At 49.5% G+C, this 13,579-nt stretch overlaps 3 protein-coding genes across 3 annotated transcripts; 2 read left to right on the top strand and 1 right to left on the bottom strand.

Annotated features, from left to right (window-relative positions):
* The first annotated feature begins 762 nt into the window (after positions 1 to 762).
* Positions 763 to 4,055, top strand: LOC120949991 (ell-associated factor Eaf). The gene is made up of 2 exons (XM_040367674.2): positions 763 to 1,371; positions 1,474 to 4,055. The coding sequence occupies exon 2, from the start codon at positions 1,474 to 1,476 to the stop codon at positions 2,899 to 2,901; it is 1,428 nt and encodes a 475-aa protein (XP_040223608.2). The 5' UTR covers positions 763 to 1,371; the 3' UTR covers positions 2,902 to 4,055.
* Positions 4,056 to 6,203: 2,148 nt separating this feature from the next.
* LOC120949992 (uncharacterized) lies at positions 6,204 to 8,015 on the top strand. The gene is made up of 2 exons (XM_040367675.2): positions 6,204 to 7,225; positions 7,394 to 8,015. Exon 2 carries the CDS (start codon positions 7,394 to 7,396, stop codon positions 7,817 to 7,819), a length of 426 nt encoding a protein of 141 aa, XP_040223609.1. The 5' UTR covers positions 6,204 to 7,225; the 3' UTR covers positions 7,820 to 8,015.
* On the bottom strand, positions 8,005 to 10,285 carry LOC120949990 (UDP-glycosyltransferase UGT5-like). The gene is made up of 4 exons (XM_040367673.2): positions 9,890 to 10,285; positions 8,959 to 9,818; positions 8,423 to 8,868; positions 8,005 to 8,354 (listed from the first exon to the last, which is right to left on the bottom strand). Exons 2-4 carry the CDS (start codon positions 9,793 to 9,795, stop codon positions 8,087 to 8,089), a joined length of 1,551 nt encoding a protein of 516 aa, XP_040223607.2. The 5' UTR covers positions 9,796 to 9,818; positions 9,890 to 10,285; the 3' UTR covers positions 8,005 to 8,086.
* Positions 10,286 to 13,579: the final 3,294 nt, after the last annotated feature.

Consider the following 13,579-nt stretch of genomic DNA (forward strand, 5'->3'; position numbering starts at 1 on the left):
AACTATGCATCGCAATTCTTGTTTGAATGCACCTTCAACAACATCGATAACGACAATTTCCATGGACTGTAACTCTGTAACGTTACCCTTTAATCGAAGCAAAGTATGACGATAAGTATTGGTCGATATAACTATTTCAATTGCCAGTAAAATCATCCAGCATAAACGTATCTGTTGCATCACTCGTAAAAGACACAACTTTGTGGAATAATTGATTCGGTCTTTTTTTTTGTTTCTGTTTTTTGCTAAACCCACATCGATTGACTTATGGCTCATTAAACTGTGCCGGGCAAAGAAGACCTACAGAAGTACAGCCGTACAGGGTGCGAGCGCACCGCTAACACATTACACTCCAGCAGCACGATATGTTGCGAATTAATAAGCCTCATTCTGCTTCATAATTACACTTCGATTTCGATTTCATTGTTGCATTAATCATTCCAATAATCAATTGGAAGCGTAATAAAGCATACAATTACAGCAAATGCATATGTCTGTGTGTGTGTGTTTGATTTCTTGATCCGGATTATCGCGCCCATTATTAACACCACTCGGACAACGAAGCCCGACAGCTCGTAGATCGTAGGTTGCACGTCCCGTGCCGCTTTTCATAAACAAACCCTAAACCATAATCCTTACCGGTCATGCTAGCGCGATCGAAATGTGTTTTTATTTTCATAAAACATCCAAACTCGCATGCATTACGCGCGCCCTAATTGGCTCGCCGGACCTGCACCTGCACTGCCCGACCCACAAAACATCCAACGGCGACGATCGGTTACGATCATGGGAATTTTTAATCACCCAAACAATTCCTCGCCAACCACTTTCGGTCGGCATGGGCATTGGGCCTCCCGCCATCCTCATACTTACTTTCTTCCGTCAACTGGAAGCCCTCGCAACCCCCGGTGTCTAAGAGGTTGGCGGCGGCGGAAGTGGCGCTCGCACGAAGTTCCGCTCGAATTACCAGCGCAAATCCGATCCGAACGCAGTAATGCCCGCATAGCGCGTTGGCCCTCCCCCCTTCCCAAGTGAATGCGGTACTCTTTCTGCAAACCACAGCTAAGCCCTGTGGTGGCTTCGGGTGCCAATTTTCTTATAAATATTGCACCACTGCACGATAATGGGTGCATTCGTTCAGCGGTCGGCACTCAACAAGCACAAGACACAGTTTGCTACAGGTTGCTACAACATCCAGAGATCCGAGTGCAGATCAAAGCGGTGCGTGTTGCAAGTTCGGAACTATTCGTTCCCGTATCTGGTAGTCCGTATTGCATTTTTCATAGTAGTATGCTCGAGCAGTACAGAGTGAAGGGGTGAAAAATAGTAAATTCGGTTCCGAACCCGTGCAGTAGATACAAGATCAAACAAGTGAGTGTGATGGGGTGCAGTGTGTGGTGTTGTGATGTTAACCTTTACTGACAAGCATTGTGCGCGTGTGCTTTTCACTCTCCCTCTCTCCCTCTCTTGTAGATGGCATCTATTACAGTGTTTGCCACCGTGCTAACACTCCTGCTAGTGCAGTGCGTTACCATCCGGGGCAATCCCGTGCCGGCCAAAATACTCGGGAAGTATGTGCTGGCGTATCAATCGCCTGGGGCTAACCTGCACCTAAACCCGCACGACGATCCGGACGAGATAAACGAACTGTCCAATGGGATTGAGAGTGGCGAAGGTGGGGCCGAGTATGCGAGACCACAGACGGCACCCAACAAACACTATCACTATCGGCCCCAGTATCGGCCGGCACCGGAACCCGACCAGTACGACGACAACGAGGAACAGGACCAGCAGGACCAACAGGACCAAGAGCAGCAGCAGCAAGAGTCGTCAGACTATGCGGAAGATTCGGCTACGGCAGGCGCTACCCATCAGTACATGACGACGTACAAAACGTCCACCAAACATGGCGGCGGAACACGGTACCGGCCCAGTTACTCGGATTCGGAGGAGGAAGACGATGAAGATACGAGCGCTAGCGAAGAATCGAACGCTTACAATGCGTATCGTGCGTACCAGGGCAAGGGCAGCAAGAAACCGCAAGCCCATCATGCTGGCAGCTCGGCTGCTTCGTCGGGTTTGGGCAGCAATCGTTACCATCAGCATTACGTTCAACATCAACACCGTCCAAAGCATCAGGAGCAACACCAGCAGCAGCAGCAGCAGCAGCAGCAGCATCACCATCATCACCATCGTCAGCAACAGCAGCAACAGTCCTCCTATCATCACCATCACGTACCGTCCGCCCATACCTCGTACCATCCGCAGCTGATCCAGGCGTACAAGATTCTGCACGGTACACCGAACCAGCTGCCCACCTCGCACGAGTACACCGACGATGAAGACGGTAGCGAGGAGTTCGACGAGGCGGACGAAGACTTCCACAGCGGGGCAGCGATCGGGGCCGCCGCCGGTCTCACGTCCGGCTACGGTGCCACCGGGTCCGCCGCGCACCAAATCATCCACACCAAGGGACGTGCGGTACCGATCAGCCAGCACGTGGAGATAGAAACGCCCGTGCCGGTACCGTACGTGAAGAAGATTCACGTACCGATCCCGCAGGAAGTGCGCATCAAGATCCCCCACCCGGTGTTGGTGCCCGTGCCGCGCCCCTACCCGGTGCACATACCCGTCGCGCAACCGATCGCCGTGCCGGACATAAAGGAAATTACCGTACCGATCGAGAAGATCGTCCCGTACCCGGTGGAGAAGAAGATTCCCGTGCCGATCGAGAAACCGGTACCGTACCCGGTCGAGAAGCACGTGCCAGTCTATCTGCCCCACCCGATCCCGGTGAAGGTGCCGATCGTGAAGACGATCATCCACAAGGTGAAGCAGCAGACGGCCAGCGGGCCACCGCTACCGCCGCCCGGGCATGGGGCCGGCAGTTCCTTCTGGTAGTAAGGTTTAGGGCATTGAGGAAGCCAGCGATTCAAATGCAAAGGTATCGATGTCGGTGGGAACATAGATTTATAAGCCTGCATTCGTGTGTGCGTGTGTGCGTGTGTGCGTGTGCCCAACGAAGCATGCAAAACCGCATCCAGTGGCGAACATGGCCCGACTAGCCCGGCATGCGATTTCCAACGTCCGTCTTCCGCTACGCATTGGATGTTACATTTTAAGGCTGCAAAAGGAGGAGGAAAACACTGGTTGTTTTGCCTTCCCTTTTTTCTTTCTTTTGGCAACAGTGACCAACGCATGATTGCATAATTTCCAGCTACGATACCTGCTCATTTGTATCGTGCCAATTATCGTTACTCGTGTTGTTTTAAGCTGCTAACTATGTTTTTTTGTTGTTTCATTCTCTTATCAAGCCCTAATTAGTATCTTCTTTTTTTATCATTTGCTTTCTGCATTCGCCATACCAGTACACACACTGGTCGTTTGCCATACAATGATGTTCGGGCAGTTGTTAGTGAATGTTTTGTTTCGGCTAGCCTTATTAGCTTGGTTTCCTTCCTACTTGGCAGCGCGAATTATCGTACCGGGAGTAGTTTTTTAGGAATGTTTTTCATTATTTTACCACAACCATGACGACACTGTGTGTGTGTGTGTGTGTGTTTGTGTTTTACGTGTCAAGCGCAAAACGTTTACTAAAAGCCATTTTAACCGAACGTTCATCGTGAGCTGTTACCAGTTACAAGCAGCAGCATAGAATCAACTAAAATCTTTCGTTTTCCGAGAGATTGCATTGATGTTTATTTATTTGTTTGTTTGCTGCTCGCTTAAGTGGTGTAGTTTAATCGTTTGTGCTTCAGTTTTTTTTGTGTAAAAAAATTAAAATTTATTATTTTGTTTTGTTCAACCCGTTTGGCAGAACCTGTCACTAATGTTACCCATCCTCGCTCGTATTGTTATTAGGTTTGTAGTTAATTTTAGCAGCGCGCGCTCAAACATATTCATTCAATATCATTCATTAAATTTATGCTCATTGTTGTTTGCCTTGTTTTCTTGTAAATAATCGTCTTCATTTTGTTTCCACCAATAGGAATAGTTTCTATGAAGCTTACCTGCTTGTTACTGAAATACCAAATAAAGCGATATTTTTATACGAATTACTCTATACTATTTTGTTTTCTCTTCCACCTTCTTTACTTCACCTAGTGATAACATAATTCACAAATATTTTACAAACAATGGTACATGAACAGCACTGCCCGCAAAAGAAATAATGCACAACAATTGTACACAACAACCAACCTCGCAACCTCGTTTTGCGTTGCGTTTGACCTATGCGCTGTAAGTTTAATAGCTGTCAAATGATGCTATCTCCAGCAGAAAATACCTATTCTCGATAGCCATCTCATTACGCCTAAGAAATGGGCGGAAAGAAGTATTCATAAACTAACGTAATAAATGTGACGTCGTAATGTGTCTGCCCCACAAAGACGTAACGGCGCTTAGAACACGCTTAAGAGAGAAGGAGAGAGTGAGCATGAAAGAGAAAGTGAGACAGAATGCGAGAGAGCGAGAATTTACTACACGCAAGCTATCCCTTCCAGACGCGTACGGTACGGTCCAACGCCCCGACAGCAATCCCAGCTGCCAGAAAATTCCCCTCCCCCCCGTAGAAAAAGGGACCCCGGGAAAAGATAGATGATGATGATAGTGTGCGTCCACCTAGGGATGTGCCTCGGGCGATGCTGTGTGGGTGACGATAAAAGATGAAATTTATAGGTATTATAATGATGTTAAAATGTACGTGAGCAAAGTACTAATGCTCGTCATATTTTGCTGCACCGAAATACTTGCACTCCTTCCATCGCCAGTAGGGTGTCCCGGCAATCGCGCCAAATTAAATCATGAACGACTGGATTAGGGTTTACGCTTAAGCGTGCGTTTTAATGGTTCATTTGCTGGCCTGAAAGGTCGGACACTCATAATCTACCGTGACATCAGGGCAGGGATAGAAATATGTACGCTATTGTTTGAGGTTTTTTGTTTCAAGCTTAATTCTGATTCCAGCAATTGTAATTTGCATCATTAGTAAATTCATGATCCTAGGGCAAGGGCCGTACTTTGTGTAGCATTCTCCAGCGCTAATGTTAATGTGTTTAAACCAGATCAAGATTACTCATCTTCACCACTGTCGATGTTGTATTTCCTCTGTATTTTTCTACACTTTTTCCTCTGAACCTGAACAAGCGACCCACAAAACGATGAACACGTCACAACACATTCGAACAAAGATTTGCAACTGCAACGAATGCTAAAAATATTATAACCCGGTCACCCAGATCGATCCTGAGTCACGGCTGAGCGATCACGCGTGAAATGGGAAATTCCACCCAACGGCTACACCTTAAAAACAACCATTTTTGTCTCCAAAACTGCCATGGCCATTCGCTTTTCACTTACGCAGATTATCTAAGCTCGCGCAGAATGCACGACAGTGGGAAGCTACCACCTTCCGAAAACATAGGCTTGGCCGATTGCACCACGGCAGCGACACGTGCGAGGACTTTCACCGTAGCGAAGCGGTAACGTAACCGGAACCGATTCCGGCCCATTTACCCGTCACTGCACAATCCACCCTCCCCTTAGTGGTCGCGGCGCAAAATTTCACTTTCAAGGCCAATTATCACCTCGCAGTTTCCACCCGCACCGAACCCCGGCAGTGGGCCGATGACTTTCCCAGATACACGGCCCAACGTACGACGGCATTCGGTGGCGTGCGCCGCGTCATCACCACGCGTTTTTTTGTGTGACATTGACACCGTCAACGGTGTGGTGCGGTGTGGTTTGCCACTGTCTGCCAGTGGGAAGCATTGTTATCTCGTGTTGTTTGCTGCATTTTCCACCCCTCCCCCGTCGCTACTACGTCATCGCGACGATACGAAAACACAGAGATCGGCCCTTCCGGCTAGTTGGCCGCTGCGCAGTACACAGCTGGCGATCTGGCGCCAACTGTGCGGTTGCGGGAACCGACAGTGAAGAGCAATAAACAAAAGACAAGCTGTATACAGCATCTCAGGAGCACTTCGAGTAATGCGAGATCTTACTTGCAGGAGAGTGTAAGATCACCGCGGAGAATGCGAAATGTTGTTGTTGTGTGGTGTGTAATTGTGATGGCAGTATGTAAACCCAGTTTAATGTTTGTATTTCGTGTTTTTGCTATCAAGTCTTTACCATTTATTCAAATGCTCAACTTAATGACATGGGGAAAAGGCTGACATTTGACTTTTAAAAGTATGTTTTCACCTAATAAAATAATGCTGTAATGCTTTTAATGCTTAATTCTTTCTCAACTCTTTCTCAGATTTTCTGCAATATCCCCTGCAACGAGAGTGGACTTACAAGCGAGAGTATCTCGCACTCACATTGTGAGTTACCAGTTTTTTTTTTTTTGTTAAACCCCAATTGAGATATTCTCAGTAATCTTCCCCTTCCGCATGGATAACCCCGCACGCTGATAGCAACAAAACGGGAAAGGAGGGGGGGGCGGGAATGTGTTACAATTAGCACCCGGTCAAGCCGGGTTGTTGGAGCACGTTGTTTGCTACCATCTTTTTTGCCGCATCGCACAACATTCTGCTCCAATTTTTCGCTGCCAAACCGCGTCCCACACCCATCACCTAGATCGCGTATCAGCTCTGCGCTCTGTACCTGATTTTATAGCCAGCAGTCCAGGCTTTCCAACGGCTCTCCCAACGGCAAACCGTACAAAGACCACAACACCTCCCCGACCCATACGCGAACGAAATCAGCACGAACTGCGTAATCGCTGTGTCAACAAAGCTGCGCCAAACACCGGATGGAAAAGAGTACCTCTCGGGAGGGGGTGGCAGGCCCGCGGCAGGCTAAGGTGTCACCAAGGGCCGGGGCCAGCATCTTCAGCGTACACAAAGTGGTACACGTGAGAGCCGGCGAGAGCGATGTTCCGCACGTCCGGTCAGGTGAGATGCGATTGCGTGCGCGTGCTAGTGTGTCTTGGTCTACGTGCGAATACTCTCAGCATCTCACAAAAAACCCCATGAGTATCTCACGAACCACGTTGGAGAGTAGGGGAGTGAACGATTTATCTACCGACTGTGGCAGGCTCGCTTATCGTATTCGCAGCACAGTATCTGCCCGCGCAGGACATTTGGCGCGCCTGGGTTTGAGTTGAGTGTGCGCGATCAGATCGGTTCGCTTAGTGACTATCGAGCAAACACCTCCTCAGTGCTCTTGAAGTAACGCGTGGCCGTTAACATTCCAATTCCGTTGCGATTCAAAATGTAGCACCGTAAGTAGACGGGAAGTTCCAAATGGAATAAACAAAAAAATAACGAAACAGTGAACATGTGCCATGTTTGCAGTGCGTGATGGAAAGCCTATCGAATTGTGTGCTCTAATTGTGTTTGTGTGCGTATGTGTGTCTGTGTGTGCCTTTCGATCCTCATCCTCGTTGCAGATGAAGCTGCAGCAGTGCGTCATTGATTTCGCTATCATCCTGATAACGATCCCGTCGCTCGTCGTCGTGGCACTGCTACTGGACTACATGATGAACCGAACTGGGTGGGCGGAGCAGCTGGAGGCGCAGCTCATCATGGCCGCGCTGGCGGTGGCCTTCTTCCTGATCTGCATCATGATCTCCGTCTACCTGACGCACCGGGTCGGCAACTGTCTCTGGGCCGGGCCGCAGCCGGACCAGCCGTCGATCTACTCGATCGAGCGCGGGCACGATGCCACCCTGCCACCACCGTCGTACGAGTCGGTGATGGGCGGCGACCATGCCCCACCGTCGTACGAGAAGATCAGCAAGATCTTTCCACCGCCACAGGAGCCGCCGCCCCCGTACGCCGTCGCGCTCGGTCGTGACGTGGCGGCCCACATCTGATCTACGTGCCATTGCGTGCGCCGTGCCGAGAGAGCCTCGGGAGCGGCTAACGCTCCCGTGCTTCTTGGCACCGTTCGCCCATCTTTGTTGTTGTTGTGTTGTAAAGACTGGTTGTGCGCTGTGCCCGCGTCGCGTTTAGTTTCGGGATGATTGCGAAATAATAAAAAAAGAAAGAAACCATGCGCTACTGCTCAAACGCCGTGTCCGTGTTGTTTTGCCACCGTGCGTTTTGCCGCACAGGTGAAATCTTCCACCCTATCGCGGGTACTAGTCGCTCTTGGGTTTGTTCGCCTCCCCGGTCGGTGGCTTCGAGTGACGCTTAAAGATAAGATAGTATCCGAGCGCGATCAGCAGCACGACCCCGACCATGTCCAGCCCGTACACCTGGTACGGTGCCATACTGCGCGTCGGCGAGCGCAGATACCGCAGGCCCTTGTTGGCGATCGTCTTCTCGATCCAGAAGATGGCACGCTCGAGCGGAGGTTCCGGCTGCGTGCGGAAGCGGTACGAAAGCTCCTTACTCCGTGCGCGATAGCTAGCAGTGGAATGAACGGCAGTGAAAGTGATGCAGTGCTGATCCGATCGATTATTATTTAGGCCTACCTGCTATCGCTCAGTATCGTATCCATCGCCTCTTTCAGCGTCACTGCGTTGAGCTGCGTGGACGGTATGCCGATACCGATGCCGGCCAGCTCGATCCGCCGCACGTTCGAAAACTGATCGGCAAAGAAGGGCACCCCAATCACCGGCACACCGTTCCACGCTGCCTCCTGCAGGCTGAGCAGACCGCCGTGGCTAACGAGCAGCTTGGTGCGCCCGTTGGCCAGCACGGCGGACTGGGGCACCCACGGCGCCATCAGCACGTTCGGGGGCATTATCAACCCGTCCGCGTTCGCGTGCTTCCAGATGAAGCCATAGTCCGGCATGCTGGCGAACAGCTCGAGCAGCTGCCGGTTCACTTCCGCCCCCAGCATCTCGCTCTGCACGTTCGTGCCGAAGCTGAACAGCACCACGCCTTTGTTCGCCCGGGCAATGAACTGGCTCATCATCTAACGTGGGAGAGATGCAAGGGTATTTAATAGCATTTTTTTGTATGTCTCCCATGATAGGAATTCCCGCAAAAACCCTTCCAAACTTACCGGTGGCATCTCCTCCGCCCGCTTGATGTGCAAACCGCCCACCTGCACCACGTTCGGGGGCAGCAGCTGATAGAAGTCGAGCGCCGGATCGCTGTTCACCAGCACCAGCTCGGACCGGCGCTCCAGCAGCTTGACGTGCGTGCGATTCGCACCCTCAAAGACGCGCACCAGCCGTTGCTGTTCCTGGGGCATGTACACCTGCTGCCGGTACAGCATGTCGAACCACCAGTACAGTGTGTTCTGAACGCGCTCCACGAAAGTCATGCGCGTCCCGAAGCTGGATGCCGGATGGGGCAGATAGGTGGTGTAGACTGGTACGTCTGCCAGGTACTGCGTGTACGACGGGATGTTGTACGGCGAGATGCTAACCAGCGGCGGATTGTGGAAGTGCTCCAGAAAGCCAAGCAACCACTGTCCCATCGTGAAGTCGTGTATTACCAGATCGAACCGGAAGGTGCGCGGGTACGCCAGCAGCCGCTGGATGGCGTCCTCCTCCTCCAGCAGCCCGCTCGCCACCTTGTAGTACTGGTACACGTTCATGATGTTGCCGTACGCGTGCTCGTAGCTGGAGAAATCACCCGCACTGTCGGCGAACGCGGCCATCATCTTCGCGTAGTACCCGTCCATCACCAGAAACGTTTTGCCCGGGACGGACGTTTCCTGCTCGAACGAAAGGATGGTCAGGTTGTGTCCGTTTTCGTACAGCCGGTCAAAGATCTGCCGGTTCCAGATGTGATGGCTTTTCGAGGGCGTCGTCTGGAGGAAGAGTATGTTCTCGGCATGCACATTGCAGATCGCTAGTGCGACGGTTAGCGCGATCCAGTGCTGTGTCGTCATGGTTGGAGATCGTAGATCGTATGCTAAAACAAGCATTCAACATTTGTTACAACACAGTGGTGTTAGACGAGACGAGACTTTCATTCGTACATACCTTCAATAATGTTAAACAACGACAAACTGGAGGAATCTTTACACACCACGCTGTTCTGCAAAGCAATCCCCCTCCGTGCTCACGATTATATCTTATCAGACGTCGTTGGTCCACAAGGCAATTATCACCGGCACCGGACGAGTGTGTGTGTGTTGGGGGCACTGTTTTGTTGCCGGTTGAAGATTTCATGCCATTCCGTCACGCTGTGTGTGAGGGGTTTTAATCGCGCTCGGCAATGTCACACTGCCTCTGGAGCTGATCGGCTGACGATTGAACGGCAACTGCTGCAATGAACTTGCGTTGCGGTTCATTGCCTGTCCGTTACAAGCGAAACCAAAGCGTTACACCCAAAACACATTGTTCGTCGTTCAGCATTGGTCGTCTAAACGTTGGGTTCGTTTCGTAGATGTATTTGTGTCCGTTTGATTTGGCTGGTTTTTTCATTGCCTATCGTTGTCTAAAAATAGCCCAAAAACGACCCTCTACTGTACACTCACACACGCATTCAGAATGATTATTGAAGCGTCGCTAATCAGTGCGTCCATATGACGTACGATTGCACGCACCCAGCACGGAGGAACCCCAACTCCATTGCTGCGTTTAATTTCCGTCCAATCATCAGCGTGGTCCACGTACTGAAGTGGCTAGAAGAGCTTCAAATCTATCAACAAAAATCCACCGTTTGTCTGCCTGTTTCTCTAACTAGTTTGGCGCCATTTACCTTTGCCAAGGCAATGGCCGTCCCGACCTTTAGCCGTCTAACGGCCCCGCATACAGTAGCGGACATGCAGTGTAAACAGCATGAATGTAAATTAATAAATATAGCGGAACAACGCCGTCCCATTGGCTGCTTGTTGTCATACCGTGTCACTTTAGTACATCACACACTGCAGGCATTGCAGAAGGCAAAAGTTGAAAGAAAAAAAAACATCTTCAACGGAAAGACTTACTGGCGGTGCTTATTGGTAAGTTAAACATGTGCATAACGCTCGTGTGGCTGCTAATGAATAGATTCTCGAATACAGCTGACGCGTTTCGTGGTCGGTTAGCACTTACGGTAGTTTGGAGTGGAACGTTCGTTTGTTTTTTGTTTGCGATTTTTACCACATGTTTAAATAATTCATTCAGGACAGCGCGTTTATGCACGGAAATGAAATGGTTGCAAATGGATGCTAAAACTAATGATCAGTTTCTTGATATAGCTGTAAAATATTAAGATTTCATATGGATTTGCTCATCCAAGAGCGACATATTTTGTTTTGGGGAGATTTCTAGTATCAAAGTTACAGCTAATACTATGACAATTGAGTATAACTATTGCTCCTATATAGGACTGACACTAATGAATTCTGCCGGAGTTAGTTTTTTCCTCTTTCATTTTGCGTTTCTTACACTTCTTATAAAGGCCTTTCTTTATAAGAATAGTGGTTTGAGGCGACCAAAGTCAGCAGAAGTCAAAGTCTGAAGGGCATGATTTCATGCCTAACCACAAAAACATTGCATCGGTCATCTTCGGTCGACTCCGACTCCGTAAAACTATGCCTCCGAATGACTCCGACTCCAGACGACTCTGGGTGATTCCGGATGGCTCCAGACGATTCCAAACGGCTCCGTATAAAACTGGGTGGAGTAGACGGAGATGACTCCGAATGTTTGCCAACTTTATCCATCTCAAAATAACTCTTGTACAACTCATTAAACATAAAAACACCCTTTTACTGATGGTTTGCTCGATTAGATATGCTACAAAAACCACATTCCTGCAATCGTACACTGAACAAACATAATAAAAACTTCCACATTCAGTTTCCATCATGTGTTAGCTTACCATCCTTTCATTAACGAATGGTAACCAACAGGTATATCTTACTATTGATCTGTACCAACCTTATCAACCCTTCTGCTAACCGCCCTATGCATTAACCTGCACACAATCCGAACCCCCTTATCCTTGCTCAAACGCATCGATTTGCTCTGACTAAACAACATTGCAAACTTTGCACACCCCCTTCACCTGACTGCGAAAGGGTGGGTGGGGGTAGTCGGGAAGCTTTCTACCATCTTTATTTATCTTTCCTCATTTGCGTCGCCTACGTTGCTGTTTGTCGCTGTACTGTACTTTTCCAATGCATTTTTATTCCACACCGGCCTTCCCTATAAAGGCCCCATAACGCTCCCCTCTGTAAAGCGTAACGAACGCAACTATCCTTACGATGTTGGCCTGTCTGCACGTACCACTCCAGCCGCACACTCACATTCACGCATACGGCACCCACCGAGAGGGTTTTGTGTGTTTACTCATCCGTTCATCTGGTTCCGGTTTCCGTTTCCCGGAAGCAATACAAGGCGCAAGAATAGACGAACCATAGCAGTGCGTCCGTACACACACACACACAAGAACGGCGTTTGCTCGGGTTGTAGTAGTCGTTTGCCACTACCTTGCCCACATGCCACTCTGCCACTGCCCTTGCTGTGCAGCCTGCTGGAAGCAATGTAATGGCTGGGCGATGATACAAAGAGTCCAGTAAAGTAATGTAAACAAGAAATCTGATGTAATTTATGGACGAGTGATGCAGCTCCGATGCTCCGCAGCATCCACAGCCAGCCACCGGCGATGATTCACACTCGCACACTCGAGTACCGACATTCTTCGCCCCTTTTCCGACCGCTTCCGCGGGTAGGTTGTTGGCTGCTGATGGCTATAACGACCGACAATGGGGAGTGTGTTCCGGTCGTCGTTAAGCCACCCAAGAATGTTCTTACACTGTTCCTCCGGGTTGCGCCCTTTTCCACGCTTGACGAGCCTGATGATGTTGATTTATGCACATTTGAAACCTGAAAACTGGCGTCAGCATTGTGCAAGAAGAAGGGGGAGTGGGCAATGTTAGCGATCATCAGCATAAATGGAAATGGGCGAGGGAGAAGCGGTGAGAGGTAACTGCAGCCGTGTTTGCCTGTGTATGCCGGCAAACAAACGCCGTAACAAGCGCGTGCCATCGATTGTTGAATTTAAAACTCAAAATGAAATTAACTTCTACAGTGATTCGGTAGTAGTGCTTTCAATTTTTTTTTTGTTGTGCACAAAATCTATACTACCCTTGCGGTAAATATGTGAACGATGGTGCGGTGTTTGTATGAGCGTTACATATCCAATCTTACCCATTCAGCTATTGTGAAGATATCGCATTAATGCTTTGCTCCCTATTACCCTACCGTTGAACAGTTGTGTTTGCAGGGGCCCGAGGGCGCTCGGATAATGAACACATACCACCCACCCACACTACACATCATCCACGGTCAATATGCTCTAAATAACAAACCATGCTCAATATCTCCGGCACTGCTCTGAACAACGCTCCAGTCAGATCTGCTGCCGTCCCTGCCGGTGCTGGTGCAACCGTCTCCTAGCAACACACTCGCACACTCCTTGTCCTTGAGCAGGACCGTCATGTTTCTTGTTGTGATACACAAACCGTTGTTGCTTTCGGGATCGGAAAGCGCGTTACAGAGAGGGAGGTAAAAGAAAAAAAGAGAGAGGAGAGAGACTTTCCCGCCCCAAATACCAAACAGTCAACCTTTGTTGGTACATCAAGATGGGGCAGTACGGGGCGATGGAAAATGAAAGCAAAAATAAATAGCAAAAGAAAAACAGTACACACACACACAAGCACATACGCGCGCGCACAAGAT

The sequence above is a fragment of the Anopheles coluzzii genome, chromosome 2 (genome assembly GCF_943734685.1).
Source record: "Anopheles coluzzii chromosome 2, AcolN3, whole genome shotgun sequence".
In the NCBI taxonomy this organism is placed as follows: Eukaryota; Metazoa; Arthropoda; class Insecta; order Diptera; family Culicidae; genus Anopheles; species Anopheles coluzzii.

What these genes read in the sequence shown, in the direction of transcription:
- LOC120949991 (XM_040367674.2), top strand. Translation starts at nt 1,474, where the DNA reads ATGGCATCTATTACAGTGTTTGCCACCGTGCTAACACTCCTGCTAGTG.
- LOC120949990 (XM_040367673.2), bottom strand. Translation starts at nt 9,795, where the DNA reads ATGACGACACAGCACTGGATCGCGCTAACCGTCGCACTAGCGATCTGC. An exon ending in GGGCGGAGGAGATGCCACCG is followed by an intron (nt 8,869 to 8,958) that starts GTAAGTTTGGAA and finishes CTCCCACGTTAG; the next exon opens with ATGATGAGCCAGTTCATTGC. An exon ending in ACGATACTGAGCGATAGCAG is followed by an intron (nt 8,355 to 8,422) that starts GTAGGCCTAAAT and finishes TTCCACTGCTAG; the next exon opens with CTATCGCGCACGGAGTAAGG.
- LOC120949992 (XM_040367675.2), top strand. Translation starts at nt 7,394, where the DNA reads ATGAAGCTGCAGCAGTGCGTCATTGATTTCGCTATCATCCTGATAACG.